At 41.7% G+C, this 14,003-nt stretch overlaps 1 protein-coding gene across 1 annotated transcript; it reads left to right on the top strand.

The window, feature by feature from the left end:
- Nucleotides 1-3,993: 3,993 nt before the first annotated feature.
- On the top strand, nt 3,994-13,454 carry rmnd5b (required for meiotic nuclear division 5 homolog B). Its single transcript, XM_061901947.1, has 10 exons — nt 3,994-4,117; nt 6,360-6,547; nt 6,623-6,765; nt 6,832-6,969; nt 7,042-7,142; nt 8,353-8,519; nt 9,534-9,699; nt 9,773-9,875; nt 9,982-10,136; nt 11,857-13,454. The coding sequence occupies exons 2-10, from the start codon at nt 6,409-6,411 to the stop codon at nt 11,918-11,920; spliced, it is 1,176 nt and encodes a 391-aa protein (XP_061757931.1). The 5' UTR covers nt 3,994-4,117; nt 6,360-6,408; the 3' UTR covers nt 11,921-13,454.
- Nucleotides 13,455-14,003: the final 549 nt, after the last annotated feature.

The following is a 14,003-nucleotide window of genomic DNA, read 5'->3' as shown; positions in this document are numbered from 1 at the left end:
TGGCCATGTACTGCTCGCCTGTGTATCGGCTGGGGACATCTCTGCGCTGCTGATCCGCCTCCGCTTGGGATGGTTTCCTGCTGGCTCCGCTGTGAACGGGACTCTCGCTGCTGTGTTGGATCCGCTTTGGACTGGACTCTCGCGACTGTGTTGGATCCATTATGGATTGAACTTTCACAGTATCATGTTAGACCCGCTCGACATCCATTGCTTTCCTCCTCTCCAAGGTTCTCATGGTCATCATTGTCACCGACGTCCCACTGGGTGTGAGTTTTCCTTGCCCTTATGTGGGCCTACCGAGGATGTCGTAGTGGTTTGTGCAGCCCTTTGAGACCATAGTGATTTAGGGCTATATAAGTAAACATTGATTGATTGATTGATTGATATATCTTTATACATATATTTTATTTAAAGATAGTAATGGTCTTATTTTATTGCAGTAATATGATAATATTCTTCCATCTGTCCTTCCATCTATCCATTAGTAAAAATAAAAACAACAACAACAGTATTTTCCAATAATAATATCAATCATTTTAATATTTTATTATGTGTGTGTATATATGTATATATATATATATATATATATATATATATATATCAATCACTCAATCAATCAATCAATGTTTACTTATATAGCCCTAAATCACTAGTGTCTCAAAGGGCTGCACAAACCACAACACTAACCACTACAACATCCTCGGTAGGCCCACATAAGGGCAAGGAAAACTTACACCCAGTGGGACGTCGGTGACAATGATGACTATGAGAACCTTGGAGAGGAGGAAAGCAATGGATGTCGAGCGGGTCTAACATGATACTGTGAAAGTTCAATCCATAATGGATCCAACACAGCAGCGAGAGTCCCGTTCACAGCGGAGCTGATATCCATCCATTTTCTATCGCTTATTCCCTTTTGTGGTCGCGGAGTGCCTATCTCTGCTACAATCGGGCGGAAGGTGGTGAACACTCTGGACAAGTCGCCACCTCATCGCAGTGTATATATACATATATATATATATATATATACTATGCTGCTGTAGTGGCTGCTGTTGGCAGGAGCTCTGTGATCTTGTGTCATCCTTTTGTGTTTCCCTCCTGTTTTCATGTGTTGTTATATTTTTTTGCCTTTTGGTCCGGGACCTTTTGGGACTGTGTGACAAGGGGTGGCACTTTCGTGACCTCTGCGGTGCTTTTTTGTGGACTTCTGGATCTGCCTCTCGGGAGACCAGCTGCTGGGTCTCTGCCACACCGGAGTCGGTTTGGAGGGACTGGAGGAGATGCGGATGAGGCTACAGAGCTGCGGAGCTGGCACTGAGCGCCGGGATGGACATGCTTCATTGTGTCTTCGCTGGGTGAGCAGGTGTTGGCCACCTCAGTCTCTTTGGACGTATCCTCGCTCATCCATGCGGACTGGACACTGGCCGAGAGTTGGTTGGCAACCGAGAGTGGAGTCGGCTCTCTTGGTTGCTTTGTTGGGTCTGCTCATGTCTCTGGCCATGCTCCTTCCACCCCAGCAGACGGCGGCGTGGAACACAGCAGAGGCCAACACAGTGTATATTTTTCTTTTACTTTTTATTCATAGCTGTATGTAGAAGTGGCTGGTTGTATCCGCTGCTTTAATGTCTTACATGTCTTTTGTGTTCTTTGATGTTTGATGTTTCCCTCTTACACACATGTGAGAGGGATGTGTACTATGGCTATGAGTTTTTGTTGTTTTTTTCCCTTGGCCTCAGTCTGGACCCCCTCTCCAGGGCCCAGGCTTATACCAATTTATTTATTTATTTTTATTTTTACTTTAATCTTCTATTTTTTTTTTCCCATTCCCCCCTTGTTTACCTGTATCTCACCTTTTTTGTAAGGGGCGCTGGAAGCCGGCAGACCCGTCAGCGATCCTGTTCTGTCTCTGTTTGTCTGATCTTGAATGGGATTGTGCTGAAAATGTAAATTTTCCTGAAGGAATAAATAAAGTACTATCTAATCTAATCTAATATATACCTCCATATAGGGGTAACATGGTGGAACAAGGGTTAGTGCATATGCCTCACAATATGAAGGTCCTGAGTAGTTTGCATGTTCTCCCCGTGTACTCCTATGGGTATTCCGGCTACCTCCCACCTCCAAAGACATGCACCTGGGGATAGGTTGATTGGCAACACTACATTGGCCCTAGTGTGTGAATGTTGTCTGTCTATCTGTGTTGGCCCTGTGATGAGGTGGCCACTTGTCCAGGGTGTACAGTGCATTCCGCCCAAATACAGTTGAGATAGGCTGTATCTCCCCCCCACACTCCCTGCAACCTTGAACGGGACAAGCGGTAGAAAACGTATATATATAATTATATTATACATAAGATTAATATATCAATATACATGTATTTATCCATCCATATCCTACCGCTTATTCCCTTTTGGGGTCGCGGGGGGCGCTGGCGCCTATCTCAGCTACAATTGAGCGGAAGGCGGGGTACACCCTGGACAAGTCGCCATCTCATCGCAGGGCCAACACAGATAGACAGACAACCTTCACACTCACATTCACACACTAGGGGCAATTTAGTGTTGCCAATCAACCTATCCCCAGGTGCATGTCTTTCAATATTAAAATAATAATATAATTGATATTATTATTCGTTATAATATATCAGAACATTATTATCTGTGATGAGGTGGCGACTTGTCCAGGGTGCCCCCTGCATTCCGCCCGAAACGCTGCTGAGATGAGATCCAGCGACCCCCCCGCAACCCGAAGGGGACAAGCGGTTAATGGATGGATGGATATCAGAACATTATTGTATATGAATTGAATATAGTATGAATACATTATTATGAATAATGATATATAATATATAATAATATACATAATAATTATTAATAATAATTATTATTATTAATGAATATCCATCCATCCATCCATTTTCTACCGCTTATTCCCTTTTGGGGTCGCGGGGGGCGCTGGCGCCTATCTCAGCTACAATCGGGCGGAAGGCAGGGTACAACCTGGACAAGTCGCCATCTCATTGCAGGGCCAACACAGATAGACAACATTCACACTCACATTCACTCATTAATGAATATATTACCATTAATTTATTAACGTGGACGCCGACATAAACAAGTTGAAAAACTTATTCGGTTGTTACCATTTAGTGGTCAATTGTACGGAATATGTACTGAACTGTGCAATCAACTAATAAAAGCTTTTTCATTTCAGGCTCCAGTACTCTGGAGCCCTCCCGGTAACAGTTCGAGATGCCACCTCAGTAGAAGCATTTAAGTCTCACCTTAAAACTCATTTGTATACTCTAGCCTTTAAATAGACTCTCTTTTTAGACCAGTTGATCTGCCGTTTCTTTTCTTTTTCTTCTATGTCCCACTCTCCTTTGTGGAGGGGGTCCGGTCCGATCCGGTGGTCATGTACTGCTTGCCTGTGTATCGGCTGGGGACATCTCTGCGCTGCTGATCCGCCTCCGCTTGGGATGGTTTCCTGCTGGCTCCGCTGTGAACGGGACTCTCGCTGCTGTGTTGGATCCGCTTTGGACTGGACTCTCGCGACTGTGTTGGATCCATTATGGATTGAACTTTCACAGTATCATGTTAGACCCGCTCGACATCCATTGCTTTCCTCCTCTCCAAGGTTCTCATAGTCATCATTGTCACCGACGTCCCACTGGGTCATTATTGTCACCGATGTCCCACTGGGTGTGAGTTTTCCTTGCCCTTATGTGGGCCTACCGAGGATGTCGTAGTGGTTTGTGCAGCCCTTTGAGACACTAGTGATTTAGGGCTATATAAGTAAACATTGATTGATTGATTGAAAAGTTTCAATCAATCCATCAATCAATCAGTTGTATAATTTTACTGTAATCCCAATGTGTTGTTGATATTATAATCACTATTATTGTTTTTTTATTATCAGGACAAGCGGTAGAAAATGAATGTATTGGATGGAATATAATTATTTCAATTTTTATTGGCATTGTCACGCATCTTGGTCTTGGACTTTTATTTTGAAGGGAGCATGTAAGCGCGTGATGCGACACAGGAACATCCGCATCACGGCTGCTTTCTACTGCTGACAAGTGGCTACGCTAATGTTTGCTAACTCTTCTAGCTAGGTAAGTCTGTTCCCTTTTAACTTCTCCGAATATTCGGTCCTCACTGTCCACGGCGTAGGTGATGTGGAAACACTTAAAAACAAAGCAGGCTGGTTGTCATTTTATTCCGAAACAATTTGGGCCTTGTCTAGTCAGTCGGTAGCTGGCAAACCCAACATAGTTAGCTAGCGGCGGCGGCGATAACATTTGTTTACGCTCGTCCTGCGACCGCTTTATTCGTCAGTTTTATTACATTCCCGTTTATATATTATTTATATCCTGTATATCTTTGGCTACACAGTACATCCACTGATGTCGATTAAATAAAGCACACGTTGCAGTTGATGTATATTTAAGGCGAGCCTTGTGTGATAGTGTGTAAAACAATAGATCACCTTGGGCTGTTAGCCTTATATTGTGTATTGAAGACATGCGGGGGAAACTGCTACCAATCCTGTAGTTTTTGGGGATTATGCTCTGATTAAATTAGACCTATCGGTGTTTTTGCCGTTCGTAAACACCAGGCCTCAAAGAACACAGTTCTCTATCACAGGGGTCATCAACGCAGTGCCCGCGGGCACCAGGTCGCCCGTAAGGACCAGATAAGCAGCCCGCTGGCCTGTTCTAAAAATAGCTCAAATAGCAGCACTTACCAGTGAGCTGCCTCTATTTTTTGAATTGGATTTATTTACTAGCAAGCTGGTCTCGCTTAGCTCGACATTTTTAATTCTAAGATAGACAAAACTCAAATAGAATTTGAAAATCCAAGAAAATATTTTAAAGACTTGGTCTTCACTTGTTTGAATAAATTCATTTATTTTTTTTACTTTGCTTCTTGTAACTTTCAGGAAGACAGTACAACCTTAAAAATGATTTTAGGATTTTTAAACACACTTAAATAAATGATAAATGGGTTGTACTTGTATAGCGCTTTTCTACCTTCAAGGTACTCAAAGCGCTTTGACACTACTTCCACATTTACCCATTCACACACACATTCACACACTGATGGAGGGAGCTGCCATGCAAGGCGCCAACCAGCACCCATCAGGAGCAAGAGTGAAGTGTCTTGCTCAGGACACAACGGACGTGACGAGGTTGGTACAAGGTGGGGTTTGAACCAGGGACACTCGGGTTGCGCACGGCCACTCTCCCACTGCGCCACGCCGTCCCTTCAATCAATCAATCAATGTTTATTTCTATAGCCCTAAATCACAAGTGCCTCAAAGGGCTGCACAAACCACAACGACATCCTCGATAGGGCCCACATAAGGGCAAGGAAAAACTGACCCCACTGGGACGTCGACCATGATGACTATGAGAAACCTTGGAGAGGACCACATATGTGGGCAACCCTCCCCTTCCGCCCGATTGTAGCTGAGATAGGCACCAGCGACCCCAAAGGGAATAAGCGGTAGGAAATGGATGGATATGTTGACTTTGCTGGATTTACTGTATAGACCTGACTGTTTTTGAAAGACAAAATTAATCTTTGAAAAATCATGTTTCTGGGAGGAACTCAAAGTAAAGCCGCTGCTCCTCCTCATCGAGAGGAGCAAGATGAAGTGGTTCGGGCATCTGTTCAGGATGCCACCCGAACGTCTCCCTAGGGAAGTGTTTCGGGCATGTCCAACCGGTAAGAGGCCAGGGGGAAGACCCAGGACACGTTGGGAAGACTATGTCTCCTGGCTGGCCTGGGAACGCCTCGGGATCCCCCGGTAAGAGCTAGACGAAGTGGCTTGGGAGAGGGAAGTCTGGGCTTCCCTGCTTAGGCTGCTGGCCCCGCGACCCGACCTCGGATAAACTGAAGAAGATGGATGGATGTTTCACTGTCAGTGAAATAACAAATGACAATAGATTGCAGTAAACATTATGAGAAAAAGAAGACAGATCTTTAGAAACTGAATGAGCATGTCCTCTTCAAACTTTTTATATTGATATAAAATAGTGATAAAATGTGTCACAAAGGTAAAATATACCCATGGTAAATGGGTTATACTTGTATAGCGCTTTTCTACTTTCAAGGTAGTCAAAGTGCTTTGACACTATTTCCACATTCACACACTGGTGGTGGGAGGTGCCATGCAAGGCCCTAACCCCGACCCATCAGGAGCAAGGGTGAAGTGTTTTGCTCAAGGACACAATGGATGTGACTAGGATGGCGGAAGCCGGGAATCAAACTGAGCCATGCCGTCCCAATCTACAATAAAAAGTCATGGTAGAATTGATGGAAATTGTACTTTCCCCCTCTCTCTCTGTTTAGGTGGTGTTTTGTGAGTGTGTGTGTGCGTGCGTGTAGCCCATTGTGAATCATGGAACAGTGTGCATGTGTGGAACGGGAGCTGGAGAAAGTGCTCCACCGCTTTGTCATGTACGGCCACCAGTCTGAGGAGAGGCTGGACGAGCTCCTGCGCAGCGTCTGTGAGATACGAGGACAGCTGGTTGCTTTTGGTGAGCGAAATCTGGATGGATTGAATTATTTGGATCTTATCTTATCACATGTGATGACTTTTTAATCTTTTGCAGGAGTACAAGATGGAGACTTGTCTGTCCTGTCTCAGACTATGGCTCAGTGTTGTAAGAATATCAAAGAGACGGTGCAGATGCTAGCCTCTCGACATAAGGACATTCACGGCAGCGTGTCCAAAGTGGGCAAAGCCATCGACAGGGTATGTGGTAGACTTTGTTGCATTTAAAGACAGCACTTATACTTAATGTGTTTTCTGTTTTCGCAGAACTTTGATGCAGAGATTAGTGCTGTGGTTGCAGAGACAGTGTGGGACACCCCAGAGAGACAAAAACACCTAAGTGAAACCATAGTGGAGCATTTGTACCGACAAGGCATGCTCAGTGTAGCCGAAGATCTTTGTCAGGTAAATAAACAAATGTTTAATGTAATGTTTAGTGTCAAATCATAATTTGAATGAGTGAAATTTGTTTTCTAGGAATCTGGTGTAGTTATAGATATGAGCATGAAGCAGCCTTTTTTGGAGCTCAACAGGATCCTTGAAGCACTAAGGATGCAGAACTTGAGGCCGGCACTTGAGTATGTCGGCTTTAATATGACCACACATTCATACTGTGTGATGAAACATGGTTATGCAAATAGTTGTCTTACTATTATTTTTATTCAGTTTGAGGGTGGATGTTCACTCTTCTGTTCTTGATCTCAAGTGGAATATATGCAACATGGTAAAGCCAAACAATACTGATCTTTTTACCACTTTTGCCAGAGTTGCCAAATTTTCCAGAAATTGTACTAGTCTCGTGACATCTGGACTGAAGTTAAAAATCTGCCTAATTTAAAAAAAAGCTTTTGAAACAAACTAGTTGGTTTCTACAGCAAGCGTGTCAAAAGAACATATGCTAACAGTCTCTTACTGAACACACCGACACCCTCTCCCTTTCTTTGGCATAGTCACTTGCATTTAGTCACCTGAACTCAGCCCATACACATTCACGTCCTGACAGTCAGTGGGGAAACTATCATAGTGGGTTTAGGCCCTGTCCAAACAAACATGGTTGATTTCCAAAACCCGCGCTTACCCAACTCTGGTGTTGAACAATATCCATCCACTAGAGGGAAATTGTTAGAAAAAAATCTCTGTCCACATAAAAAAAAAAACATTAACTGGCTGTCATGCACAATCTGGCTGATTTGTTTGCACATTACTGTGTTCATAACTATTAATATATAAGCTGTATAATGAGATCTACATTCATTTTACAATTTGCCCAGTAAAAACATTGTAAATGTTTTTCTTATCTCAGGTGCATGTGAAAAGATGCACACATGCGCATCTAGAAACCAACAAAAAACAGGAGATAAATGTTGCACCTTTATTATGACACAAACCTGAAAGTTCAGTATTACCCGTCTGCACACTAACGCTAAAGTCCGGATGGAAACATCTCCTGGATCGCAAACATCAAATGTTGGCAGCTCTGCACAGTTTTGATAGGCTTTACGGCATTTTACGCTAAATCTCAGATGCAAGTCTGTTTGTGTCGTTTGGCTCTTCGATGTCACTGCAAGCTAGAGCTCATCACAAAACGCCCTAAGAAAGCCTAGGCCATTAAATACTATACCTGGATTGCTGGAGTAAAGCTAAGGTTGCTGGCATTTTTAGTCTCTGGGGTCGGTGTAATCACTGTAAATCAAGCACTGTATGACATGAAAGAGAGAGGAAAAACTTTTGAAATGTTAATTGTTGTTTTTTTTATGATTCAACTTGTCTGTGTTTGACCTCTTTCAGGTGGGCAGTGACAAACAGGCAGCGTCTTCTGGACCTCAACAGCAGTTTAGAGTTTAAATTACATCGCTTGTACTTTATCAGCCTGCTGAGTGGTGGTATTGGCAACCAGATGGAGGCTCTACAATATGCCAGGCATTTCCAGCCCTTTGCCTCTCAACACCAGAGAGGTAAGCATTGGAGTGAAATATGGTGAACCTTTGATTGATTGTGTCAAATGCTTTTGTTAAATCCATAAACACTGCAGCAGATAGCAAAACATGTGCTTTTGCAGTGTTTATGGATTTAGCCAAAGAATTTGATACAATCACTCATATTATTTTAATAAACAAATTAGAACGGTATGGCATCAGAGGTTTGGTGTTGAACAGGGTATGAAGCTATTTAACCAACAGGAAACAATACGTGAAGATAGGAGAACAAACAATTACAGAGCTGAAAATGTCTTCTAGTGTACATCATGGATCAATACTCGGCCTAACAATCTTCATATAAACGACATTTGTCGTGTTACAAAGGACTTAAAGTTAGTAATATTTGCATATGACACGACTGCTTTTTGTTCAGGAGACAAAACACAAAAGCTAATATAAATGATAACCGAAGAAATAAAAACCTTTAAAAAAATGTTTGACAAATATTAAAGTAATAAGACCACCGGCTATACTATTTTACCATTTGTTGTTTAATAGAACACATTTTAAAAAATGACCTATATTTTTCAGTTGATATTTTTTATGTAATGACATCTTTTGCCGGCTGGATACATAGGTTGGTGTTTACAGCTGTCACTCAGCCTGTCTTGTCACCACATACGGACATGGAGCATGTGCACACGTACAAAAGCAGTCCAAGAGAACTAACGGAAAATTTGCAGTCATCGTGTTATGATTGAATATACATTTAAACAACTAACCGCAACAATCCAAATCACTCTTTTTAGCTAACAACACTCAAAGCTAATGTGTGTGCACGTGTTGTGTACGTATATAGTTAAGTCATTACATCCTAGAATCTGTAAGAGATACTTTTACTGCGTAAAATACATTGGAAAGTTAGTGCCCTCTCGGCATCTGTGTAAATATTGCAAACAGCCCCTTTAGTGTAAGTAAACAGCAGCAAATGGAAATTGGTAACCACCTGAATACCACAGGCCAGCCCTCTCCTCTGTGTTGAACCTGCAGATATTCAGATCCTGATGGGCAGTCTGGTGTACCTGCGTCACGGCATTGACAACTCCCCATACCGTAGTTTGCTGGAAACCAATCAGTGGGCTGAGATTTGTAACATCTTCACCAGAGACGCCTGCGCGTTACTCGGCCTCTCGGTAGAGTCTCCTCTAAGTGTTAGGTGAGAACACTCAATGTAGTGTATTGTTTAACCAAGGTTGTTTGCTGAAAAGAGGCCACAATTTGTTCCCTAGCTTTGCATCAGGCTGCATGGCTTTGCCTGTGCTGATGAACATTAAGCAGGTGATCGAGCAGAGACAATGTAGTGGCGTCTGGACGCACAAAGACGAGCTGCCCGTGAGTTTATTTTTACCCCACATACCCCCACATTATCAAACTTTCTCCCTGATACCTCCCCGTTCATTTCATCTCCTGGCTAATTTGTACCCTGCCAAATATACAGATTGAAATTGACCTTGGCAAGAAGTGCTGGTACCACTCTGTGTTCGCCTGCCCCATCCTCAGACAGCAAACCTCAGAGAGCAACCCCCCCATGAAGCTCATCTGTGGTCACGTCATCTCCAGAGATGCTCTCAACAAACTGACCAACGCTGGGAAGTATGTCAGCACTCATTTAATGTGTTGAGTGTTTCAGTGTTTGCCAGAGTCAGTAGTTGTGACTGACTGCTGCTTTTGACACAGTAGACCACACGATTCTCTTGTCTCGTTTGAAAGACTATGTAGGTGAAGTTGTTCAGGTCTTACCTGTCAACTTCATCCATCACCCCCTTGACTATGGAGTCCCCAAAGGATCAATTATTTGGCCCATCCTGTTTGCACTTTATATCATTCCTCTTGGTGCATTATTCAGAAAGCATGGCAGCTTTTATCATTTTTAGGCAGATGACTGCCAAATATATTTGCCAATTTAAAAAAAATGTTGTACCCCCTACTTGAGTGCTTAAATGACATCAGGGCCTGGTTGGCGCAAATTTTTTTTAAAGCTAAACAAGGAAAAAAATTTAAGTTGTGCTGCTGGGCAACAGTGACCTTCTGCTTGAACTGGACTTTCTTTAAACGCTGTGTGTCCCATAGCCACCAGCCTTGGAGTCGTTACAGACCATGGTTTTAAATTTGACAAACAAATCAACGCTGTTGTTAAATCAAGTTTTTATCACCTTTGGCTTTTATCAAAGATTAATTTTTTCCTATATTTTAAACAACATGAACAGGTCATGCACACTTTTGTCTCATTACGTCTGGACAACTGTAATGCACTTTACACTTGAATAAGTCAAAATGCACTGTCACGCTTACAGTTAATCCATAATTATAGCTTCTCTGCATTGCCTTCCTGTTTGTTTTAGAATCGATTTTAAAATATTAGTTTTTTTTTTTTTTAAAGCTTTGAATGGACTGGCCCACATGTACATCACGGACCTCATCAGAATTTATGCTCCGGCTCGTGCGTTCCAACTTGTGGGGCCTAAAACCTAAGACTCGGGTAGACACTCTGTTGTTGGCCCTAAACTTTGGAATGATCTGCCCCCTCCTGTCAGAATGGCCCCTACTGTTGAACGTTTTGAGTCTCGTCTTAAAACCCACTTTTATTCTCTGGCTTTTAAATGAACGTGAGTCTTGTGGTCCTCTGTGTCTTTTATTTTTGTATTTAATGTTATTGATTTTTTTTGTTTGTATGTTTTATTCTATTTTATTGAGGACTTTTATTTCATTGTATTTTTTTTAATTGTTTCTTTTTATGTGCAGCACTCCGGTGACAGTTTTGTTGCTTTATACATGCAGGAAATTGGTTGTACGAAACATTTTAGAACTAGAATGACTCCGACAAACGATCCTAATGTAGTTTTAGGTACATCCTCATGTATACCTAAAGATTTTCCTTAACATCAATAATGATATCAAGAACATGTAGGATGACATTTTTATTAGGTATTAAGGTAATTTGGGATTTTTTTCTATTGGACAATCCTATTAAATGTGAAAAGCTGTTGACATGGAGACACTTATTATATTACACCTCTATAATATCACTATAGTGGTTATTGCTAGTTCACCGTTAAGTTTTCTTGTTCACATTGATTTAATTTAGTTATTGTGCCAACTTTAGTAAAGTGGCACCTTAATGAAAACCAATTTGTTCCTCTAAGAATTAATCTGTTGCAGACACGCAGAAACCCCAAAATAGTAACTCAAAACAGACTTTATAGAGAATAATAAATAAAAAAAACAAATGAGTAATGAAATGGATAAATCAATATGTAACATGACTTTTACCTTTATGACTCAGCCTCCTTCCTGTGCTTTGTCGTCTTGTCAGGTTGAAGTGCCCGTACTGCCCCATGGAGCAGAATCCCTCACACGCCAAACAGATCTACTTTTGATAGAGCACACTTGTTCTGTGAGAGAAAGGATTAAGTTCCCTGGAGCGCCTTGCATTTCCAGGACCCTTTATGCTGGCTCTCCTCCTCTTCCTTCTCTCCCAGGCCCATAAACTTATTGTAAGCATTAAGGTTTTTTCTCTTCAGTGCTGATGGGACAGCCCTGGCCACCCTGTACAAACCAAGGTCCAACTGCGACCTGCAGCGGAAGGAGGAGTGGTATGAGAATGTACTCACGAAGAGCCACTGACTAAGAAACACTTGTTGAAACTTGTTTGCAAATGAAATTTAAAATTATTATTTATAGTGTTTGTTCTCTGGGCTTTATTGACCATTTGAGTAGGCTTCTTACAAATGACTGCTTCTGTTTTCTTTATTTTTTTTGGCAAAGCAGTTGGCAATGAATAATTGCGGACGGGTGAGTTGAACTGGCAACAATTGGGTTTACACAACTGTCATAAGAAGCCATTTTAGAAGGAATGCGCAATAGAACTATTATTTAGTGGCGCCTGTGAGATCAATGAGTAAATAAATCGCTTTTTTTAAATAGTATCTCGTGACAAACTGCACCAGCAAGATTCTCATCGTTATTCTCATCCATTTGTCTTGTTCCGCGCTTGTATTTAACAAACACAACAAAAAGGAAACGTACGCTACTGTGAAATGTGCTCTCTTTCTGTTTGTCATTGTGACAGCCCAACAGGCTGACGTAAAATAGTCAAGTGAACGCGTGTAATCAAAACTAGTGCAACCTAGTCCAACCGCTCGCCATAACGGCCTCACTCTCCCGCCATCCTTATGCTTTCACGCCATGTGACTTGGAGATGCGTGGCGGTGTGTTGGTCGCCGTGTGGTACATGTTGCAGTGACTGTGGGCTTTGTTCTTCAGCTTTACTCTTCGTAGGCGGGGAGTCCGCTGATTATTGTGGCTGGTGTTTAATATATTCTCCAATGCCACTGCTGCATAGGTTTGGATGATCTTTTATGATTTGGTCGCAATATAAATTATTAAAAACAACTTATTTCCTCAGGGCTCATATACACAACACACAGGTAGTGTTAATAATAAATAGGAACAAACAGCTAATTATGCAGACAGGCAGGCTGAAACCTTTGAGACACACGCACAAGGCTCCAAGGCATCTGGATGCATGTTGCCAGTGTCCCCTAGAAAGCAGTGATGTGACCTCACTTCAGTGGGTGAGGCTCATTAGCAATCACAGCACCAGAATAGCTTACACTCATGACACAACATTTAGATTTATTCAGTGTTACACAGAGCTTCTCCAGATTTGATTTGAAAAGGAACAAAGCACATGATTTGTTTTAGTTTTTTGTGTGTGTGTGGAGCTTCAGAGAATTTCCTTTCTTTGGTTTCGAATCATTCATTGCGCTGTCGAGTGTCCCTTCAGGTAGTAACGCTCTCCATACAGTCGGTCTCTATTTCCTGCTTTCCTGTGTGTGATACGACTTTATTGTACATATTTATCCTGACATGTTTCATATACTTGCATCAGAAATAAAACTTTATACTCCAGGTGGATTCGTAAGGCTTATAATTAATTTTTTCTGTTTTCCCAAAAATCATGCATGTCTGAAATTTGGTACGTTAAATTGTGTGGTTATTGGTCAGTGTGATTGTTTCAAATGGAAAGTCAGCCGGGATATGAATGTCATCATCTTGATCAGTCTGCTATAGGGACTTTGCACTGAACTCAATCAGAATGTTGGCAATGAGCCTATTATACAAAACCCAAAACCAGTGAAGTTGGCACGTTGTGTAAATCGTTAATAAAAAGAGAATACAATGATTTGCAAATCGTTTTCAACTTATATTCAATTGAATAGACTACAAAGACAAGATATTAAATGTTCGAACAGATAAACTTAATTTTCTTTTTGCAAATAATTAACTTAGATTTTAATGGCAACAACACATTGAAAAAAAGTTGACACGGGCATTTTTACCATTGTGTTACATGGCTTTTCCTTTTAACAACACTCAGTAAAAGTTTTGGGGAATTGAGGAGACCCATTTTTTAAGCTTTTCAGGTGGAATTCTTTCCCATTCTTGCTTGATGTACAC

Source organism: Nerophis ophidion, linkage group LG05, assembly GCF_033978795.1.
Source record: "Nerophis ophidion isolate RoL-2023_Sa linkage group LG05, RoL_Noph_v1.0, whole genome shotgun sequence".
Taxonomy (NCBI): domain Eukaryota; kingdom Metazoa; phylum Chordata; class Actinopteri; order Syngnathiformes; family Syngnathidae; genus Nerophis; species Nerophis ophidion.
Note: the sequence above shows the minus strand (reverse complement) of the source record. Positions and strands in the feature narration are given on the sequence as shown.

Bases quoted from the DNA above. Each gene is read 5' to 3' on its own strand.
- rmnd5b (XM_061901947.1), top strand. From the start codon at position 6,409: ATGGAACAGTGTGCATGTGTGGAACGGGAGCTGGAGAAAGTGCTCCAC. The intron at 9,876-9,981 runs GTGAGTTTATTT...CCAAATATACAG, and splicing joins CGCACAAAGACGAGCTGCCC to ATTGAAATTGACCTTGGCAA. The intron at 10,137-11,856 runs GTATGTCAGCAC...TCGTCTTGTCAG, and splicing joins AAACTGACCAACGCTGGGAA to GTTGAAGTGCCCGTACTGCC.